The sequence below is a fragment of the Melitaea cinxia genome, chromosome 25 (assembly GCF_905220565.1).
Source record: "Melitaea cinxia chromosome 25, ilMelCinx1.1, whole genome shotgun sequence".
NCBI lineage: Eukaryota > Metazoa > Arthropoda > Insecta > Lepidoptera > Nymphalidae > Melitaea > Melitaea cinxia.
The window spans coordinates 7,750,578-7,775,095 of NC_059418.1; the positions used below are offsets into that span (position 1 = coordinate 7,750,578).

The 24,518-nt window shown below is 32.4% G+C and overlaps 1 protein-coding gene across 1 annotated transcript in view; it reads right to left on the bottom strand.

The window, feature by feature from the left end:
* LOC123665920 (cytoplasmic polyadenylation element-binding protein 2) overlaps window positions 1-23,156 on the bottom strand; it is an 83,943-nt gene extending 60,787 nt beyond the window's left edge. The window contains exon 1 of the mRNA XM_045600149.1: window positions 22,909-23,156. Within this exon, the coding sequence (XP_045456105.1) occupies window positions 22,909-23,121 (213 nt within the window). The 5' untranslated portion in view covers window positions 23,122-23,156. The remainder of the gene's footprint in view (window positions 1-22,908) is intronic.
* Window positions 23,157-24,518: the final 1,362 nt, after the last annotated feature.

Genomic DNA, 24,518 nt, shown 5'->3' on the forward strand with positions numbered 1-24,518 from the left:
CAATGTAATAATTATTCGTCCAGATTTACCGATAAAAGCATATTCGCCTGATATCGGAAATATTTTTGTTTTGATTTTTAACATACTATACATTGTATTACGTTACTTTTTTATACGATTAGGTCACCAAACAAGCATTATGCACACTTGAATTATCAAGTGTGCAAAATGGTTAATGTGGTTACCGTAGCCTTTAGACGCCTGCAATATCAGAAGCATCGCTAGCTCCTCAGAAGCCCTGGCTTCCTTACTCAATACAGGAACAGAGCACTACTTGGAGAAATATTTATCAGTGAACTTCTGTAAGGTTAAGGTACTTCCCAAGGCTCGCTGCTCCAGATTTTGATCAGGATATATTCTGCTGTACCCCGTGACGTATTTTAAGATTCAGCACCCCCAGCAAATATAGTTTCCCACGTCATAAATTGGCACTGGACCGACGACCTACTTAAGATGGAGGCTGGATGAGGAGTGTGAAAAAGCGGGATTTTTGGCGCGAACTTGGGCAGGCCTACACCCAGCAGTGAACTCCTAAAGGCCGATGTGATCATGATGTGATGACACCACAAATTAAGTGGAAAAGGCAAAAGCAGCGGAATGAGACTTTTCAAGAAAAAAAATTAATGAATCAATTGATATAACTTATTAATAAAATTGTTGATTTTGTTTTTATTTGATTTACTCGATCAAATAATAATTATGTTTGCTCGCAAACGAAAAAAAAATCGACTTCAATTACATCGACAAGTAATACAACGTAAGTAGACGAAAAAATAATCAAATAAATACGCGTTATCAAAAATTACTTACAAAGTAGTCATCGTGTCTCGATCAAATTTAAATGAAACTACACAACAAACATTAGCTTTTGATTAAAATAAGAATCCTCAAAATCGGTTCAATCAAGTAATAAGTAATGCAGGTCGACGAAAAAAACAGCCAAATAAATACTCGAAAAGTGCTTATTAGATCTCAGTCAAATTAAAATGGGACTACATGACACACACCATGGTTTCGATTAAAATAAAAATTATCGAAATCGGTCCACCCAGTCAAAAGTTCTAAAGTAACATACATAAATAAATACAATCGAATTGAGAACCTCCTCCTTTATTGGAAGTCAGTTAAAAAATGTAACGATGTCCATTATATTTCTGTCAACCATTTTTTAGCTACAACTCGCTTAGAGCAAATAGATAATTATCATCAAAAAAATCGTTTATTTTCGAACGCCGCCCCCGGCAATGGCCTTTTTGATCCTAGGGTACCCCAATACTTACCATACAGTATTTACTGAACAGGTAAGTAAATAAATCCATGAAACAACGTACTGAGCTTCCCTCTTATTTAGTTGTGTTGGTTTTCAAACAACAAACCTACTTTAGTTGACATCTACATATAAGATAAATGAGAACTTCGTAACGTAGTCGAAGTCAAATAATAGGGATTTTAGTCATTATAGGATAACTCAATAATTGTGTTTGCAAGCAAACGAAAAAAAAACCGACTTCAATTATATCGACAAGTAATACAACGTAGGTAGACGAAAAAATAGTCAAGTAATAACGCATTATCAAAGATCTCCAAAAGTTGTAATCAGATCTCGATGCAATTTAAATGTGACCACATGATAAACATCGGCTTTCGATTAACTAAAAATCTTCAAAATTGGTACACCCAGTAAAAATTTATGCGGATCTTTGAGAGCTTTCCTCGATTTCTCTGAGATTCCATCATCAGATCCTGGTTTCCTTATCATGGTACCACACCAGGGATATCCCCTTTCCAACAAAAAAGAATTATCAAAATCGGTTCATAAACGACGAAGCTATCTCCTAACATACATAAAAAAATATATACGGTCGAATGGAGTAACCTACTCCGTTTTTCGAAGTCGGTTAAAAACTACTCATCAAATTTATAAGAAATTAATGCAACATGACAGGCGCTAGCTTCCGATTATTATTTTTTTCTCGCAAACAAAAAAACTGACTTCAATTTAAATCTAAAAGTAATACGTAGGTAGTCGAATTTTTTTTAATGAACCATGCATTATAAGAGTTAACTCAAATATTATACTCGATACACAGATGTAAAGATAATAATCAAAGTTAAATGGGACTACATGAAAAGCACTGATTTTTGGCTACAAGCACTGACCTTTCACAAGGCCCGAAAATCTCGGATCGAAAAAAAAAATACGACAACATATATTACATATATATTTTCTACAGACTTCATACTGTAGGTATTAAATGTATTCTTAATACTCGTAGGCGCATTAAAAAAATTCAATTTAGAATTAAATAGAGCCTGGTCAGTAATTTTTCAATCACCTCTTTCCTTGATTTTTTTAAAATGACTAAAGTAAATATTAAATAGTCCATTAATGGATGAAGTTCATCTCTAGTTTGGATCTCCTACTAGCGCAACAAACTTAACCCGATTTTATAGTCGAAATGTGACATTAGTTTCAAAAGAAAACGATTCAAATTAAAAATTTTAAACAAACTTAAAACTAACATCTACCTCTCACGGTTCCAAAAGAACGACTATTATTTGATTTATTTTATGGGTACATAGTTTGAGAGCCTAATTTTCTATATAAACAATAACATTAAAAACTTTTTAGTGAAGTAACAGATTCAAATAAAAAAAAAAGGAAAAATACAAAGCCATCCTGACAATAGTAACCCGGCCAATCGGGGCGTCGCAGTGCGCCCGCATCGAGCGGGTAAACTGGGTCACGTGGCTGCGGACGATGCGGTGTCTTGAGCTTGGAGGGAAAACGATTGATATGAACTGACGCCATGTTGTAACGTCACACGGCTTTAATGTCATTTTTTGCAATATTAATTAACGTTTGGAAACAGAAGATTGCGCTGATCATTTTCTCAATGATTTTAAATAGGTCTGCATTTTAGTTTCTGTATTTTTAGATTAAAATAAATAGGCCATTAAAGACTATTAAAACCTTGCTAGAAAATTCAAATATGGAATTTAGTCGTTAAAAAGCATTTTGTAAAATTTTGAAGTAAAACTTCTTTACACGCGCTCGACTTGGGGAGTAAGCTGGTGAATGCATGACGAGAACGTTACGAAAAGTGTGATCGGGCGATGCGAACGGAAGTCGAGAGATATAAGTTAGATAAGATAAAGTTACGAGAGTTGAGAGAGTTACGTGTCATAATTTTTAATTCTGTCGTGTGTTCTACAGCACTTGTTTCGTTTACTTTTAACTATATTTCTTTTGGAAAGCATATAAATAGTAAAAAATTATGAGGGCAGTATTAAAGCAGATATTTTAAAACTTATTTGTGACTTTGCCAAACACTATTCTTAAGCATTTCCTTTTTAAAAAAACTTATTTTATTACCTCTGTAATATTCATTTCATTAAAATTGGGCTTAAGATTTATACTAAGGAAGAATACTATAAAACCTCAAAACAAATCTAGTAAAACAACCTAGAAAATCTTGACAAAAAATCAAACTTTGCGATATAAGCAGATTTAAAGTTTTTCTTGACCACAAGATAAAATAGGAAGCACAAAAGCTCTTAAAACATTTCAATGGTGCTCACTTATATTTGAAACAACGACCTTCGCTTAAGTTCCACGTGTTCAACTTAGCGCTGATCTAACACCTATAAAAAAAACGTTGGATCCAATATCAAACTCTTGCAAAAATTTGCTCAAATATTTCAGCCAATGATTTGTACCAATTATAGGATTATGTAATACCCTTATACTACTCATTTTGGTCTGAAATTTAAACGAAAATTGTAGTCTCGACCACGCTGATAAATTTTTTTCGTCTATTCTACAACGTATTTTGGAACTATTAATAGCAATCCCCTTGGACTTGAATAAATATACTGGTATTATGGTTTTTGGTAAGAATTTTAAAATTTGCTTTTAAAGTTCTGCAAGATACAATTTGTATAACTTTTGTATACAACAAGAGTATTAAATAAATAAAATAAAATTTAAATATGCCTATCCTAAATAAAATTCCTCGCAACTACAAAAAAAAGAAAATCAAAACGAAATCACTGGTCAGTACTTACTGACCAGTGATTCCGTTTCTTCTCTTAATTTTTTTATAGAATAAAGGGGGGGGGGGCAAACTATTGAAAGGTACCATCTAGCGTTAAATGACTTCCGTCGCTATGGACATCTGCAGTATTAAAGCAATTACACATGCGTTGCCGGCCTTTAGCTAATGGCCGTAAGTACTCGACGCTTGACATCCCTTTAATTATAGCGAGCAGTTAAAATATTTGACAACATTATGTAAAGCTAAACCATTCTTTATTTTAATGTTGGTGACATTTTTCATATCAAGCGTAGTTTCACTAAAGATCGGCAACAGATGCTGCAGTAGTCTAAAGCTTATGTTAGGAGGTAATTTTTAAAAGTGGCCATTTGAAAAGTTTTTTAACTATATTTACTAGATGCTTCAACTAAGAAACTGATTCCTTTCAAACCACGTCATATATAAATTTAATTCCTAAACTGGCCTGTAATGGCTTAATAAGCATTATACATATTTACAATTCACAACTTAAGAACTAAATATTTACAGATAGTTTTGGTATAAATCATGTCCGCGTGGAATAGTGCCAAGAATGCTGGCAGAATTTCCGCGTTGAATCGCTATGCCGATTCTCTGGGCAAAAAATGCACCAGCCCTCTTGTCACCAATGGAGGCAATAAGGCAAGGATTTATCTCATTTAATTTTTTTTTAGCACTACTACTCCAAGGTCCAAGTGTTTCGACTGCAAACGGCACAAAGATGTAATTTGGAATTAGTGACGAATATTTGTGCCGTTTAGTCGTTTTAGCTTTTTCCGCTGCGGCTTCCGCTTTTAAGGCTGTTTCCCTGACATGAGACGGAGCAAGTGTGTCAACGCAGGTTGCGTCCCACAAAAGCGCCCGTCCCGGTCCCCGTCCTCTTAAACAATTAGAATTATTATAAGTTTGTCCCTATTTTTAAATTTTAGTCCCTAACATGTTTGCTTAAAGTATTTTATGCAAACTGTAACGTTTCAGAGTTAATGTGAACAGACTTAGCCATAGCTTCATCTATACTAATATTATAAAGCTGAATTTTTTTTTTTTTTAACGCGGTATTCTCAGGAACCGTGGTCCGATTTCGAAAATTCTTTTTGTGTTAAATAGCCCATTTATCGAGGAAGGCTATAGGCTATATATCATCAAGCTAAGACCAATAGAAGCGGAGCACCAATGAAGAATGTTTCAAAATCGGGTTTTTTTCATTTTGAAAGCTTCCCCAACTAGCCCAAAGAAGCTGACGAATTCATGGGCTAGTAATGAATTCGTATGAATTACTAGCCCATGCTAGTAATTCATACGAATATCAAAATAAAAATTTAATTTATGTGTATAGTACAGTCTACCTGTTGTAAAGCCGTAAAATTGCTTATGGATACCTTCAAAACCATGGTCATAAGCGCATTGCGGACTCTACCCTCGTTATCAACACAGGTGTCCTTGGTTGCTTTGATTGCCGTTTTACATAAACATATCACCACATGAGAGCAATATTATTTTCCAGTAACTTTTATAAGGTTGAAGTACTTCATAAGTTCGGCCATTCCAGATTTTGAACAACGTATTTCTTATATATATTTTTTTATTACTTCTTGTATAAATATAATCAAACATTTTTACGTAGTAAAAAAAAGGAAAAAAACAAAAGAACAGAAATAAAATTAAACAAAAAGTAAGTAGTTACAATGACGACATACAAAGGCGGTCTTATTGCTTTAAGCAATCTCTTCCAGACAACCTCAGGTAAAAGGAGATTATTAGTAACAAAGTGGATTGTGCAAAAGTAGATAAATATAAATAGAATTATAAATACATAAAAGCATTCTTAGTATTCTTACTGAGCGGTACCTCAATTATTTGTGAATCTGTTAGCATATACGTGCTTGTTATATATGGGCTTAATTATAGGACCATTTTTATTTAATAACGTTGATATTAACAATTCTAATAATACAAAAACTTGGTTTTTAATATACGACTTGGTTTTAAATGCAAAGATTATTAAATACTTATTGTTTGCTTTACATAATACAATATAAAGGAATCCTCTATCAACGGTTGTCAAGGGTACAACTCAACGAATGCCTCGATCACTCTAATACAATCTGTGTGTCATCATAAATATTTACCATAATATAGATAAACAAACGAGTGTAGTTTATCGCTGTATTTCATGCAGGACCTTCATTTGTAATTTCATTTGTATAATAATTATTAAAATGACTATAGATACCTTCTTCTACATTGAGAAAGCTATACTCAGTAGTGTGATGCTACAGACTAAATCGTGATAGAATTGTGACTATGGATGAGAAGTGGGTTCTAATCTGTTTTATTTTTACATTAACAGCTATACATTGTACAGTAACGATTTAAAAATATAGTAAAGAAATGGTATCTTAACTATGTACTTATGTTTCAGTAGACATTTAAGCATATGTATATATGAGTTTGTAATATATATAATATACATATATAATAGTATATAATTCTGTATATACCCCTATTAGCTAATTAGCTCGAGAAAAATAAGTATGGGAGGAACTAGGGAAGGCTTATTTCGAAGAACAACCTGACAAAGGAACTAGTTGCCAAATTAGTTAAAAATTGTATTTATTTGTATAGTGCTATGCCATTTAAAAGTACATTGTGTAAGTAAAGTACATTGTGCAGTAAATCATTGTAAAAATTAATTCAAAACAAGTGGGCAGTAAATAAAGGCTTTATTTATTTATACCCCTACCTACTACTATAAATTTGCAAAGCAAATTTGAAATTCAAATTTTTTGTTTTCGTTATAGATATTAATCTAATAAGATTTTGGTTTCGTCTACTAACCAAATCTTTTTTGGAAGATATTTGATAAATAAAAGATAAGATAGAACTAACGTCATTGCTAAAATCAATTGAAATGTTACAAAACATCATCTGTAGGAAAACAACGAATAATACGAAAGCGTATGCTCTGAAAAATATTTTAATGTGCTTATTGGTGTTTAATACTTAAGAATCGATTTTCATATAAGCCGCCCAGTATAAAAAAACATGAGGAGTAAAATCTACTGAACGAATGACCTCGTTACGTTTTTGTTAACGCCATCTATCGGAAATCAATATGATTCCGATAGATGGCGTTACGACGTTTTTTTAATAACGCCATCTTCTAACAACCCTATTGGGTTCCGATATATGCCGTTATTTAATTCGTTTATTTACCATTTGATATGTTATTGATCTTTTTCTTAGACTAGTTTGTTTAGTTTTGACTAGTTGTTACTGGCTTCTTATAAGATGTCTACTATTTTTCCGATCTTCGAAAAGTCTATTGATGTTGTAATCTCAACCGCACCGATTCATCTCTTTCGCATTCTTTCTATTTTACGTGACATTGGCGAAATCATCCGTGCTACTTTCATAACGTTGGGAAGATGTTAATCTGAATATTTACTGCCATATAGCTTCTGGAGAGTTATTTCGCTTCAGCGTATCGCATTCCACAGCTTGACATAGATCTCCCTAAGTTTTCATCATGTATCCCGGTTTTCCTCAAACCTCACCCAGCTATCGTCATAAAAAATCAGTTGTCTGTAAAGTCGGTTTACGGACGATAGTTTTACGTGATCACGTCATAAAAAACATTGATGAAAAATTGCATACTGTTATGAATTGACTTGAATTACGTTACGCGAGAAGAGAAATAAATGTGTCATAAGCCAACGCTTGGGCCGATCTTGCCTCTCTATCGCTTTTTCCGCGCTCTCGCTTGCACGCTCAGGCTCAAGCGGAACGTGACAGTTTTTCGTGCGCGCAGCCGGTGTTCATTAACTTATAAGACGTTATCACGTCACAAAATTATTAATATCATTTTACAAATGATTTAAAAAAATAAAAATAAATATAAAAATACTATCTGAGTCATCATAACAAAGTATAAATAAAGATAAGTATATATGTGTTTGTATATGTATGTATATGAGTAGTTGTATACGCCTCTTTCACATGTGTTATTCACGTATGCGTATAAATGCTAGTTAATTGTGTCTCTACATCAAAATTCTGTTATAAGTATTTTTTGTGTATCGCAATGTACTGATTGTGACTGTTGTTTTATTTATTTTTTTCTCAACGATATCTCCATAACACCAATAACCTTAGAAAAAACCTGTTATTGGCTATGACTGTTGACTATGACTGTTGTTGTGATAATAATTCAGTTTACTCTGAAAAGTAATACAACGTAGGTACACAAAAAAATAGTCAAGTAAATACACGTTATCAAAGATTACTCGAAAAATGCTTGTCAGATCTCGATCAAATTAAAATTTAACTACAAAATAACTATCAGCTTTCGATTAAAATAAGAATCATCAAAATCGGTATGCCCAATGAAAAGTTATGCGGTATACAACGTAGGTAGACGAAAAAATAGTCAAGTACATACGCATTATTAGATATATATCGAAAAGTACTTGTCAGATCTCAATTAAATTTAAATTAGACCACATGACACGCAACGCCTTTCGATCAAAAAAAAAAATCATCGAAATCGGTCCACCCAGTCAAAAGTTTTGAAGTAACATACTAAAAAAAATTCAATTGAATTGAGAATTTTTTTGGAAGTCGGTTAAAAATTGTATGTATAAGCTGCTAGTTTTCTAAATAAATAAATAAATTAGTCATAAGTTTCTGGAACAGCTAGTTTAACATTAGAAATGCGTTCCTAATTTATTGGTGTATATGTATGTATGGGTTTATGTACTTATTCATTGTACACTACATCAGATAATTCATATAACTCAAGAATACATTTAAAAACTATACATTTATGTACAGTTTATCAAACTGTGATTAGATAATCAAATATTGTTAACTTTTAACGATTTTTTTTTAATACAAATATTTGCACTCTCTAGTTGTGTGTCCTTGTGTTATTTCGTTTACGTCGAAAATAAAATAATTCAGGTTATCATCACACGCACATTATAATTTGAGTTCCTAATAACTATTATATTAATAATTGAGTTTGCTCGCAAACGAAAAAAAAACCGACTTCAATTACATCGACGAGTAATACAACGTAGATCGACGAAAAAATAGTCAAGTAACTGCGCGTTATCAAAGATTACTCAAAAAGTAGTTATCAGATCTCAATAAAATTTATATGTGACCACATGACAAACATCAGCTTTCGATTAAATTAAAAATTATTAAAATCGGTATACCCGGTAAAAAGTTATTGCGGATTTTCAAGAAGTTCCCTCGATTTCTCTGGGATCCCATCATCAGATCCTGGTTTCCTTATCATGGTACTAAACTAAGGATATCTTCTTTCCAACAAAAAAAGAATTATCAAAATCGGTACACCCAGTAAAAAGTTATTGCGGATTTTCAAGAATTTTCATCAATTTCTCTGGGATCCCATCATTAGATCCTGGTTTCCTTATCATGGTACTAAACTTGGGATATCTTCTTTCGAACAAAAAAAGAAATATCAAAATCGGTATATCCAGTAGAAAGTTATGCGGTATAATACAACGTAGGTCGACGAAAAAAGCGTCAAGTAAAAACGCATTATTAGATATAGCTCGAAAAGTAGTTGTTAGATCTCAAATAAATTTAAATGGGACCAATTGGCACACACCACCTTTCGATTAAAAGAAAATTTGTCGAAATCGCTCCACCCAGTCAAAAGTTCTGATGTAACATACATAAAAAAAAAAAAAATACAGTCGAATTGAGAACCTCCTCCTTTTTTGGAAGTCAGTTAAAAATGAGGTTTCTTACGCTACGCAAAATAAAACTTATTTGGCTTCTCAGCATATCATCCTGTTCACAGCCCCAGGTTAACGTAGCCATGTTACGCCAACGCGTGGCTCATTGAATCTAACCTGGTGCAAAAAAAAAAGCAAAAAACAAAAGAAAAACACGAATTATCTATTGTAAATTTTCTAACAGTTGAATCTCAACAGACCAACCTAGTTGAATCATCAGGTCAAAGTTTCTATATTATCGTCACCTTTAGCTGGATAAATCTAAATTAATTACTAATTTGACAATGAAATATAATAACATTTTATCACGAAAACGTCATACATCATTGCGGATAAGTTAACATCCTTCAAATTGTTTGATCGATTTTTATCGAAGAAAGCTAAGAATAGTCTAGAAACTCGGTTTCACTTAAAAAAATCTCTTCTCTAATGTTAAGTTTTTATTCCTTAAGTATGCATATGGAAGAGCGGGACATCCTGACACAGGTAAAACACTTACTTAAAAGGATGTCCCAACAACGGTATCATCTATGTAAACGTTTTTTATTTCTAAATAAATATTTTTATTTTATTTAATTTTAACTTCGTAATCGATTCATCCATTCGAAAGTTACGATGCCACCCACAGGCGACCCAAAAGTCTCAAAATAGTCTATAACAAATAAACAAGCCCCAATTCTTCTCCTACACGAGGAAAGAGATCTATGCCCAGCAGTGGGATGTTACAGACTAAATCGTGGTCGAACGTCTCAGATGAAATGATGAAGCAGTGACCATGGACATAGTTTTGTAAATTACATTCAGAATGATTCAGTAAATAATCATGGCAGCCACAACGTCAAAATGAATGTCGCTCAAAACAATCGGATCGATATCAACAACAAAACAGAACAATGTGTATTTGTACGCATTCTTTGCTAATGTTATGCAATTCGTTCAACAATCATTTCAACTCGATATTCTTATACTTTTATTCTTAAGTGACTTAAAATTAGTGATGTGAAACTTCTTTAAAATCGTTGCGATTCGAAATTCGATGAAACGAAATTACGTCACGACAGAGAAAGAAAAACGTGTTCTTGGCCTTTGTATAGAGTTGTTTGCATAGTTATTGTTTTCGATTTTACACTAAATTAATTTTATCCCACATATCCATATAAAGAGTATCCTCTTTTATCTCTAAATATTTAAATTTAGTATTTTGAATTGTCATTGCAGATGACATAAAAAAAATAATAAAAGTATAAAAATATGGTGTTTGATGAAATCGGAAAATAATAATAAAATATAATTAATTAATTAAATTGTCGTTTCTCTTATTTTCAGGTGAGAGTGTCTATAGATTTAAGTGATTTTTCTTACAATGTAAATTAAAATTTAACGAAATAAAAACTCTTATTTTTAGAGCAACGCCAACCTTATATCCATTATTACCTTTTGTGAAAACTTGTAACTGGCCGTAACTTAATCATTTTTTTTTTTTTTACATTTGTAATTTAGCTGTAAGTTTTCGAAATTTGAAAATAAAATAAAATTAAACGCGTAAGCGATGCGTTTTGCATGGCGCTTACGACCTTTTTCACGAGATTATCGTCGATATTTATTGGGTAGTTCTTGAACTGTCTCACCCTCTATACGATATTATCTCTCGTGACCATTGATTGACTAAAAGAGATTACTTTTAGAGACAAGTTTATAGGAAAATAGAAAATAAATGGAAACTACCTTTGTTTTAATTTTACGTGGGGAAAATCCATCATGGATACTCTCCAGCGCGGGGGCACCAGAGGGTTTTGTCAGACTCCTACTGACTAACGTCCACCTGAGTGGGGCGAGATGGGGTCGCGCTAGCATTCGCCACCTCGCCCCGGCGGTAGGCCCGGGCAAAGCCTCCGGGCCCCGGAAATGGAAACTACCTAAATTATCTCTTCTCTCTACTCCAAATTTCCTCAATTTTCCATACAAAATACAGCAATATAAAATATTTAAAATTGGCCAAAATCCGCCATTTTGTTTTCTCATCATTTATTTGTGCATAATAACACTTGGGTCAATAAGACGAATCTGTAAGTGGTAACAGTATCAAAAACATTTTATTTAATTTAAAAAATGTAAATACAAGAAGGTAACGATTAATTTAATTCGTTTATTTGAGTAGTACTATTAAGTGCCACTATATCTTTTAATACACATACAATATATTGAAACAGTATCAAATATAATCTTCCTATATACAAAAACAATGAAATAAAAGAAATTACATTCTCTTTACAAGTGCAGGATATATCGTGAAGATCGTCAAATTGAGAAACACCTTCTTTTTATAAATTCCTAATTTCTTCTTAATAAATAAATAAATAAAATAAATTTCAAATATAAATAATTGAATAAAATTTTGTAGAAGATTCAATGGTGCTATGGACACTGACGAAGGGACTGGTCAACTAATTTAAAGTCACTCAATGTCCAATGGAACGGGCCATGCTCGGGGGTCACTCAAAGATAGGATTAGAAATTAGTCTATCCGCGAGAGAACGAAAGTAACCGAGATATAGCCCTCAGAATTAGCAAGTGGTAGTGGACTGATCACCTGTGACACAGAAGCGATGGACGCTGGAGCAGGTGTGTCCTGGAATGGAGATCACAACAACGGAAAAAGTTCCATACACATATACAGACACAAAAAGGCTCATCAAAATCTTAAAAATATAATATGTAGTTTGATTTTAAAATACTTTAATGAAATCTTACGGTTAGTAACATTACAATTAATAATAGACAAAATGGCCATACACATACAAAACACAAAGGCTGGCAGCTCAATGCCCATATCTTGTTCGATCGCTGAAATGTCAATTATTTACAACGCCCTCATTCTATCAAATACTCGATTCGAGTGATATTGTAAACGCTCAAATTTAAGCGCCATTAGGTTTCCGAATTGAAGGGAAAGATGAAAATTGTATCCGATTCGAAATTGTAAGCGCTACCCACGGAAAAACCGACTTCATTGAAATCCCGACGTTTGAAACCTTAGGGGGAGATTTATACCACAAAATTTGAGAAGGACAACCCTTAATTTAATTTAATTTACTCTTTATTGTACACATAAAAAGAAGTTTACAATTTATAAAACAATTCACAAAAAGAAATGTACAACAGGCGGTCTTATCGCTAAACAGCGATCTCTTCCAGTCAACCAGCTTGGAGGAGATAATGTGAAAAAAGCGGAAAGGGTGTAGAGAATTAAAATGAAAGAAAACAGGAAGAAAACCAAATAAACATACATACATGCATACAAACATACACATATCATAAACAATATTCACTATACAAAAAATTAAATAACTTATTACATAATAAGATGTAAATACACTACGCATATAAATACACATAAACATATACACACACACATACATACACACATACATATATATATAATATTATATATATAGCTAAATGCTATAAGGCAACAGTCGTAACCCTTCGTATGTAATTAAATATAATTTTCTAATAACGTTAAATATTGAAACCAATAAATACAAAAAAAAAACTTAAAATCTATGACCGATCAAAATTAAATTTTGATTTCGAAATGTAACTAATATAATAAAAAATAAATAGGGATTTTTAAGTAGGAAAGTGAGTAAGGAAAAGCAATATCGAGTTTTGACTCTTTCGCTCACCGAACATAATGATATCATAATCCCTATTTTCTGTAAAAGTATTGCGCAATTATGATTTGAACGCCTTTAAATTACCCCGTAATTTTTTTGCTATATTTTCCTTGGAGTAAACGGAACGTAACCAATCAAGTCAATTGATGATAACCACTCGTAGCCCAGGGATTGTTAGCATTCCTTAACCTATTCAGAGTAGTAGGGCCACCGGGAACTGGAAGCCTTCCTTTTTGTGACTATCCCTGACATGTAGCGACCACACACCACACCACACTGGGCAGGCGGGTTGATGGCCGCAGTGTAGCTGGCCGAGATATAGATATGGATCTCACAAAAGGACAAACGAACAGCTAAAGGAAAGAGAACAAGAAAAATCGCATAATTCAGCTTAAGCTCAGCGATATGATAGCTAGGGGTACTATTTAGTCATAATTGTTTATAGTGACTGATATTCAGTGGTAGTCATAACATCCATATGAGAAATATCTCATAAAACTCATTAAAATATGGACAAATGAAGACCAAATTGTCATACCGAGTTATAAGAGTACATTCTTTATAATATTAGTATAGAGTATTTCCAAGTAGGTTGTTGACCTGCCCTCATGGCTCTGTAGCAAAGAGATTGGAATCGTTACTTGTATCAGTAATAGTATCTAGTATAGCAATCAAAACGTAGTGAAAAAACAGGAAAAGGCGGCGAAAAATTAAAATATTGTTTATGGTTTTTATGAATTTCGAATATATTGTAGAAAGATAGTTCTATTTAAGTCTAATTGTGTAAATATTTCCATATATTGATTTGTTTTTGGAAAAAATTAACGAACAAATATGGGCTACAAATACCATAATACAGGGAGGATGTCTTTTTATGTCACAGTAAAATACCCGGGTTTAATTTCAGTTATTATTATTGATAAAGTCTTAAAGATAGTCATCTAATAAATCAATCAATCAATCACAGCACCCTTTCGCAGTCTACTACTGGACATAGGCCTCCACAAGTTCACGCCAAAAATGGCGTGTGTTTTGCCAAGGCCAAACACACGCCAGGCCATGACGCTGCTGCCCATCTTCGGCCTGTGTATTTCAAAGCCAGCAGTTGGATGGTTATCCCGCCATTGGTCGGCTTTTTAAGTTCCAAGGTAGTGGTAGTGGAACTGTGTTATCCCTTAGTCGCCTCTTACGACACCCACGGGAAGAGAGGAGTGGCTATATTCTTTGATGCCGTAACCACACAGCATATCTAATAAATAACATTATTCAATAGAGAACATTTTCTGTTAAGTATTTAAATTGAAACTTCTTTAAGCACGCTTGACTTGGGGAGTAAGCTGGCTAATGCGTGACGAGAACGTTACGAAAAGTGTGAACGGAGCAAGAGGAGTGTAAGAGAGGTGCAAGCACATATTTTCTTTCTCTCATCTACAAGTTAAGCTTCTAGTCCAATCTGGGTTTTTTTTCTGTTCTACCCTCAAACTACTCTTTTTACTATTATCTGTTCTCTATCTTTCTTAGCCTGTTAAATTAAAAAGTTGTAGCGTATCTTGTATTAGGATATCAAATACCTTATCCTGAAAGAAACCTGGTTATCAATACGTTTTAGCGGATAATGTAGCGGATACCCTTATATTATATATAAATGTGAAAATTTGTGAAGATTGATGAATATTTTTTACTCTATTACACAAAATTACACATCTAACTGTAATTAAATTCGGTAGGCAGAGGAGAGGCAGCTGGAGATCCAGATTTTTTTTATATAACAAGGTCGACAAACAAGCGTACGGCTTTCCTGATGGTAAGCGTATCACCGTAGCTTATAGACGTCTGCAACGCCAGAAGCATCGCAAGCGCGTTGCCGAGTCTATCCCTAATTTCCCCCAGGAGCGCTAGACACCATGCTCACCAATACGAATACAAGACTGCTTGAAAACAGTATTATTTAGCTGTGATCTTCTGTCATCATCATCATCATAATTTTTTCAAATTTCCTACCTTATTTCCTACCTCAGTTATAATAGCAAATAGAATACTTTTTGTCCTGAAATTTCCACGGAATCGGAAAATATATGGCTTAAACAACAAGACAGAGCTAGTTCATACCAGCAAATATAAATCAATAATTTCCTCAAGATTTCTCGTTACTCAAAGATAAAGCTTCAGCCTTTCATTTTAATTGGAAAAGAGGCGTTATCGTGAAGAAAATGAATTTTCAAACTGTACTTGATCGACATTTTAATCCTGATTTGAGCTTACCACGTAAAGAGCACGTCGCTTTATTGATGAGCCAGTTTTAATCGTCGAATAAAAATGAGGTATGTACGTAAGTTATTCGACAAATTCGCGAAAGAATTAAGTCAGGACCGTACTGTTTAAATGGCTGAAGTAAATGGCGGGCGTTGTGTGTAATACCGCAAACATTTTTCTCATGCCTGTTTAGTTGTGGGTAAACCGGGTATTAAAAAATAAAAGTAAAAATTCTTTGTTTTTTATTTATTAACATACCGAGGACTTTATTAATATACCGAAATAGGGATGGGGAGACCCACAAGGACTAACCAGACCGGAATTAAATATTTGTACGAACACAAATATCCACTCCGAGCGAGAATCGAACCTGCGACCGTCGGTGTTTAGGCGCCGTCGACATGACACACGCACCATTACACCAGAGCGGAGCGGTCGTCACCCATATTTTTTTCATATCGCACATTATATCGATTTCTTAAGAAGTGAACCAATAGATTGGACTGATCCTCAGACTGCGGCTAGACCAATGAATGGGGAGTTGGCGTAGCAATAAATGGGCGTTTTCATACGACACGTTGCTGTCGTAATGACTTCGTGATGCCCTCGTGTTGCCATCGTATATGAGGGCTAAAAGGGTGAGTGTTGACATAATCATTAAATACGATCACCCCATCACGTGAATAATTTCTATTTAAGCATCATTCATATTGTAACATGTTTTTGTTTTTAACTTTTTGAAGATTGAATTATTTTAATGACTTCGAAAAAAGAAGGTTCTCAATTCGACTGAATTTTTACGATAGTATTATTATGTATGTGTGCATTTATATGTTGTATAATTATGTATTTATTATATATTATATTTTTATTCTTAATATGTTGAGATTGTACACGCTAATTTTGCGACTGTTTTATAATTTTCCTGTAGCAGGACTACTGGAAGAGATTCCATCATGGGATAAGTAGTGCCTTTGTACCAGCATTGTTTATAAGAGCTATTTCCTATTGCTATCCTAATGTACATAAATTGTTAAATAAATAAAAATAAATAAATAATAATCATCATCATTTATTGCAGACATCAGTCCATATTTTTATTAGTTACCAATGTTAGTTTCAATAATTGTGACAAACAAATTATATCAAATCAAAATCCAATCAAAATTAGAATGAAAACTAAAAAAGAAATTACGTGTGTTACCTAATAATTTTAACTGTTTAAATATAAAATGTAATTTGAACGATTTTATTTTTGTGTTACCCACATTAGGAAATTCTAAATATTTTTTACTATCATATCAAAAATCGCTTGTATCATATCAAAGGTCACTTAGACCGAATATAAAATCATCATATCAAAAACGATCTAGCGGGTACATCGTTCCATAGCTTAATTGGCGCGAGCACACGGTCAGTCGGAGATGCAGGTTCGATCCCGGCTGGAACGGTCGATTTTTGATATGATATTAAAAAATGTATAAATGTAAATATAATAGGTGCATATATAATTTTTACTGTGCTGTATTTCATAAAAGATTGATATGACTAACTTTATAACAAAAAATAACAAAAGTATATGTAAAGACTAACGGCGGAGTTTCTTGATCGATTCTTCTCTACATTCCGATTCTGTAAGTCATCACTATAAATATAATTACCTCAATTCTTAATTTATTAAAAACGGACATAATGTTAAATGCGTGTGTGTCAAGTACATGGTAGTGTGTATAATGTTGTCTTTATTGATTTATTATTTTATGCTTATTTAAAAAAAAATATATCGGCATTCTGTACTCCTCTATATAAACTACTAGCTGACCTGGCGAACTTCGTATCACTTTATTTTTTCCTGAAATATAATAATAACATAATATATCAAAATAAAATATAGCCTATCTTTTAAGTTGGATCGAACTGCACATAGTGTGCGAATTTTATTATAATCGGTTAAGTGGTTTAGGAGTCCATTGAGGACAAACATTGTGACACGAGATTTATATATATTAAGATAAGTGTACGAAATTTCATAATCCTTCGTCCGCGCGATTTTCGTAAAACGGGGTACGAAGTTTTTGCACGTATTAATATATATGTTACCTGTATTAAAAAAATAATAGTAATAACTCGAGTGACAGTATGTTGGTACTAGTGTTACAGGAGAGACGGTGATGCGACCTTCTGACCCAGTTATATAGCGATCGATACGCCACGGTTTTAATGAGCCATGCGTTGCCCTCAACTTTTTACATGGCGTTTAACCACTAATACGAGATATGTATTCAGCCATTTATCGGGACTAGTGGTCGCCTAGTGGTCGAAATTCGACGATAATTAATTTAAATTAAAAGTTTGGACATTATTAAGGTTCTGTTGTCAAGTACTATACTTCTATAATCACAGATTTCGACAAGACTACACAGTAAAGACAAACAATATATAAAATAAAATAAAAAAGCATTTTTTTGTTGCGTCATTTCATTACAGATTTTTTTTGACTAAAATTATTGCTTTTAAATCGTTAAAAAATTTAATACACAACATTATCAGACTAAAAATAAATAGACTATAAGATATTGACAAATTAATAATAAAGTATTGTTATGAAAAAAAAATAGACAGTTGATTTTTTTCTTATTATTTTTTTTAAAGCCAAACAATATTAATCTATAATCTATTCTCAATTTGATCACAGGCTTACAATAAACAAAAGAGTATATAGGTATGCGTGTGTGTGTCAAATACGACGAAGACGATATTTTTTTATGGATTTAATTATTTTTTTATGCATAATTTAAAAAAAAAATATTAGAATTCTGCACTCCTTCTCTATATAAACTATAAGTGTGTGCTTCGTATTTAATATATAGATGGTGTGCTATGTCAGTAAGACATAGTTTTTTTAATTTTCAAAAAAAGGTTCTTAATTTGGCCATAATATTTTTTGTGTATTATAAGTCCTAACTTGTCACTTTTGTACCGATTTTTGATATTATTTTTTTTATTCGAAAGCTGGTGGCTCTTTGGCTAATCATGTGTTATCATTACAAATTTTAATGTTTATGATACCTTGTACATTGGTATAAAACTAACACGCTGTAATAAATTTAAGTATTAAATAATATTTATTATAATGATTCTCCGGAACACTTTTCCTTACATGTCAAGTATAACTTTAATTTTTATCAACAAGGACTCTATATAAAACAAACTCTTGTTGCATAATATGTTTGCTGTACAACATCAAAACAATTGACTTTACAGGCACTACAATACAATTTTAAGCCCTGTATTAGACAGCTTTTACGTAGCGAATATGAAAAATAGATACAAAATCAAAAACAACTTCATTCAAATAGGCCCCGTGAGCAGTTTCGAATCGTCATTTTACAAATTTAAGCTTTAAAAATTATTATTTTTTTGTAAAAGTGAAGCTACCACCGATTCGGAATGTATATTCTGCAGAGAAGAATCGGCAAGAAACTCCGCAATTACTCTTTTGAAAATAATATATAAACTGTGTTTTAATACAAAATTAGTAATATCTTGCATGAAATACAGCGTCACTAAGTCCACACATCTTTATTAACTATGTAATCCTGCAACGAATAATACGCTCTATCTATTATTTTTATAAATATAAACTTTAAATTTATGTTGAGACAATTCCAAAATTACAATCAAGAACATTTTATTAAACCAAATACACTTATTACTATTTATAAAATATATACAAGACATCACGTTTATGTCAAAATTTTTACACCTACACCGACACAATACCATCTCCTCTGCCCCTAGGTTGCCTGGAAGAGATCGCTTTTCAGCGATAAGGCCGCCCTTCGTACCTTATACTCTGTTAAAATCAATCTGATATGTATTATTTCTGTTTTGGTGTACAATTGTGTATTGTTATGTTATGTCATCTTACTTCGATTACCGATTACGAATCTTAAGGGTTGTAAGAAAATTTATCACAGCAATAAAATTTGAGTAAAGATGTCCACCAAACAAAATTATGACTCTCTATAATCTATTAAAATAAATGGTAAGCCTTTAAATTAACGGCCGTCGAATGATCTAAGCTTAAAATTTGACCTATTATCGACATAATTTCGTTACAAAAAAAAACCCTAACCTATCTAATTTCAAAATGGCGGCCCTTGATCTAAGGACTAGCCAAATAAATATGATTTACTAATTTGGTGCTATGCTTAAAAGTATAAAACGGCTGAATAAAACCCTATGAAAAAAATCTCATAGCCTCTCTTAACTTGGTATTAGAATATTATTTCCATAGAGTACAACCTGATGTTTTTACATAGTTTCTCAATATTTTGTAGAAGATTCTTACAAAATTAAAAATTAATTAATAACTGCAAAGACTTAGTTTCAGAAAACACACGGACTGGGTCAGCTATATACTACTCGTATATTTAGAACACTCTTTCAAGAGATTAGGTAACCCAAGCCCTAACTAAGATTAAAATGACACTTTCGAAAGCTCTGTATAATAAACTAGCTGTGCCCGCGACTTCGTCTGCGAGGAATTTAACAAAATAATTATTTTTCAGTTCGCAGAGTTAGAAAATTAATAAATTTCTAAAATATAATACAACGTAGATCGACGGAAAAATTGTCAAGTAACTACGCATTATCAAAGATTTACATATGTAACATACATTTAAAAAAAATACAGTCGAATTGAGAACCTCCTCCTTTTTTGGAAGTCGGTTAAAAAGTAGACTAGCCTCCTTATTACATCAGCTATCTGCCAGCGAAAGTTCCGTCAAAATCGGTCCAGTCGTTTCAGAGATTAGCCGGAACAAGAAGACAGACAGATAGACAGACAAAAATTGTAAAAAAAATATTTTGGTATATGTACCGTGTATGCATCCATATGCATTTAGTAAAAGGCTGTTATTTTAATATTACAAACAGGCATTCAAATTTGATTTATTTGTATAGATAAATATATGTAACCTTTTCAGTAAACTTCAAAAAAGGAGGAGGTATCTGATAACTTTTTCTGGGTGTATCGATTTTGATGATACTTTTTCATTCGAAACTTGTGATTGTTAATTAAATTTCAGGAAGACCTGATGAATAATATTTTTTGAGTAATATCGACTACGCTGTGAATTAAAGTTAATTTTTTTTTTTCGTTGGAGAACAAACAAGAATTATTTAACAAAGATTATTTGGTAGATATGAGAATAAATGGTTTAGTCTACAGATTTTATTTTATAAATTCTAAACATAAATAAACTGCATTGAAACATTTTTTGGGCTTAATTAGCCCCAATTAAAATTTAATATTTTTCCTGTTACGTTTATTTATATTCTGAAAGTTATTCGCATTGCATTTTAAATAAAATATAATTTAAATTCTATGGTACATAGTAATTGACATAATTTTCTCACATATAACGATAACGATATACGTAGTACGTCTTAAGATACTTATGTAATAACTAGCTTTTCGCTCGCGGCTTCTAACGGCCCACGATTTTGATTTGATCTCGTTTACTCTCGTTGAAATATAGCCTATGTCACTTAGTGATAACGGAGAATTTCTAAAATCAGTTCATTACTTTTTTTATATCATCAAATGCAAACAAAAATTGTAATTTTTCCTCATTATAATATTAGTATAACTCTCAACTTAATATTGTGTTTCTTCTCAACAAAAATAATTGTGTTTGCTCGCAAACGAAAAAAAAAGTCGACTTCAATTACATCGACAAGTAACACAACGTAGACGAATAACAAGGTAGACGAAAAAAATAGTCAAGTAAAAATTACTTCTCAAATCTCGATTACATTTCAATGGAAACACATGACAAGCATCACCTTTAGATTTAAAAAAAAAATATTCGATTCACGTAGTACAAAGTTTATTTTTAATTTTTTTTTTTTTTTGAGGTAACTACCACACATAAAAAATTCAGTAGAATTGAGAACCTACTCCATTTTTTTAGTCGATTAAAAAAACGACTTCAATTAATTTAAGGTACAATTTTAATTTCACAATTTAATTTGTACTAATGTATAGAGAAAATGTTTCCGAAACATTTTCTTACAGTTCTCTGATAAGGATTAGACATTAATTGAATAAGTTACATTTGTTGATTCGATTTCTAATATTATGTCTTTTATATAACTAGGTCGGCAAACAAGCGTACGGCTCACCTGATGGTTTTTTTTTTTTTTTTTTTTGTCACTAGGTCGACAAACAAGCGTACGGCTCACCTGATGGTAAGCGATTACCGTAACCTATAGACGTCTGTAACACCAGACGCATCGCGACCTCGCTGCTGATCCTATCCCCAATTCCCCGGGATCTCTGGTCTCCTTACTCACCAACGGGAACACGACACTGCTTGAAAGCAGTACTATTTAGCTGTGGTCTTCTGTAAGGTCGAGGTACTATCTCAGTCGGGCTGTCACATATTTTGAGCAGGAAATTTCCTGCTGTGCCCTAGTTCAGTTACCTCAGATAAAAGTTAGTGATCGTTTTACAGGAAGTACACTCCATTCACGTGCCGAAGCAGACACACACACAATTTTTTGTATATATATTTTTAATATATACCTATTAGAGTTGAGTTCAACCTTGTCATTTTTTTTTTAAATTAATTTTTTGAGCTAACAGCTACTCTAGCTGTACATGTGATCGGAAGGATTTCTTTGTAAGAGAGTTAAGAACATTAAATATTAGTATATATATACATAGAGATTAATTTATAAATATTTGAATATTATACATGTGTTTAAAATATATAAAGTTTTGTTATCTATTATATTTAATTTAAATTAAATTACATAGCCGATATAACGAATTGGTATTTAAAAGATATAAATTAGGCCAATTTTCTGCTTAGCATTTGCTGTTAATCAAAATCATAATCATGACAAAATGGATTTTGATTAGAAATTAATTGAAATTTTCTTTTTAGAAAATATTAATACACGTCGTGATAAAGATATTAAAACGTATTGAGTTTTTACTTATAATAAAAATGTAATAAAAAATTTATTGCTTATTATTTTTATGTATTACTGAATTTTATGATTTTCTCTTTATATTTTTGTACGTTATAAGTATTGTAAAAACATATGATAACCTACCTGGTAAGGTTCGTCTGGTTTTCCAGGGTAAGAAGCACTGCGTCTATAATCTGGAGGCCTCGGGGGCGCTGGGGCCCTCCTCCAGGGTGCGAACGCTGAGGGTTGAGGGGGTTGAGGTGCCGGCCATCTGTACTGGGGGGCTCGGCGGAAAGGAGCCCGGTACTGCCTTTCATCGTCGACGCTAGGAGCGCCGGGGTAGTGTAACTCACCCATGCAAGCATACGTCCAACCTATACGGTGATTGGACCGCTACTGGAGTCCTCCGATAACACATATCGGGTCGATGGATGCGCGCGCATGCCTCTAAACAATTTTTTCTTTATAGCAACATTGATAAGTTTATAAAATTGTGTTAGGAAAGATAGAATATCATTTTAATTTGATAATTTTAATAATGCCAAAAAGGTTGAAATTTTTTTTTTTTGTTACAGTCAGTCAGTTGTAGTTCATTGGATTTGTAGTAGTTTTATTGTGATATTTTTATTGACGTTTGTGTGAACGATGTTACCAGTAAATTTTTGTAATTTGTAAATTTAATTTAAAAATAATTATTTTCTTATTTTCTGTTATTATTTTTCTTTTTATTAGTATTCACTGTTAAATCATTTTGACACCATTGAGGTCACATTTTTACAGCATAATCTAATATATAAAATTCTCGTGTCACGGTGTTTGTAGTTAAACTTCTCCGAAACGGCTTGACCGATTCTCATGAAATTTTGTGTGCATATTGGTTAGGTCTGAGAATCTAACAACATCTATTTTTCATACCTCTAAGTTATAAGGGGTGGGTGGGGGCTGGCGATTAAGGGGCTTTATATCATATATGGCAAAACAACGTTTTGCAGGGTCAGCTAGTCTAATATATAAAATTCTCGTGTCGCGGTGTTTGTAGTTAAACTTCTCCGAAACGGCTTAACCGATTCTCATGAAGTTTTGTGTGCATATTGGGTAGGTCTGAGAATCGAACAACATCTTTTTTTCATCCCCTTAAATGTTAAGGGTAGTCCACCCCAAATATTTTTTATTTTTAGATAATTTACTTATTTTTAATTTTATTATGGTTTGGCGTTGAAAAATACATACAACCCTAAATTTTCACCCTTCTACCACCAACCCCTATTTTTAAATAGCGTTTAGCGGCAAGACAACGTTTGCCAACTCAGCTAGTATTAATTATAATAATAAAATGAACTATATGAAATTATAAATAAAGTGTTAAATGAAATGAAATGAAAACATTTATTTCGTCATAAGGTTGATATACACACTTAACGAAACTCAAAATATTGTCATTTACAAAAATATTAATACAAATAAATAAATAAAATACTCGACAATAATAAAAGAAAGTTAAGTTAAAAAAAAGAAACAAGTTGAAAGTTAAAAAAGTAAAGTTAATAAAAGAAAAAAAAAATATTTTAACAAATAATGTATATTTTAACATACACACACGGTCGTTAGTTCTTGCTATATTTATAAAATAAAATAATTTTTAAAATAAATACACATATAAATAAGAAATACATAGGTATTATTACACCCAGACCACCCCGGGAATCGAACCCATATCCCCTGCAACAGAAAACAGCTGCGCTAATGGGCTAGTT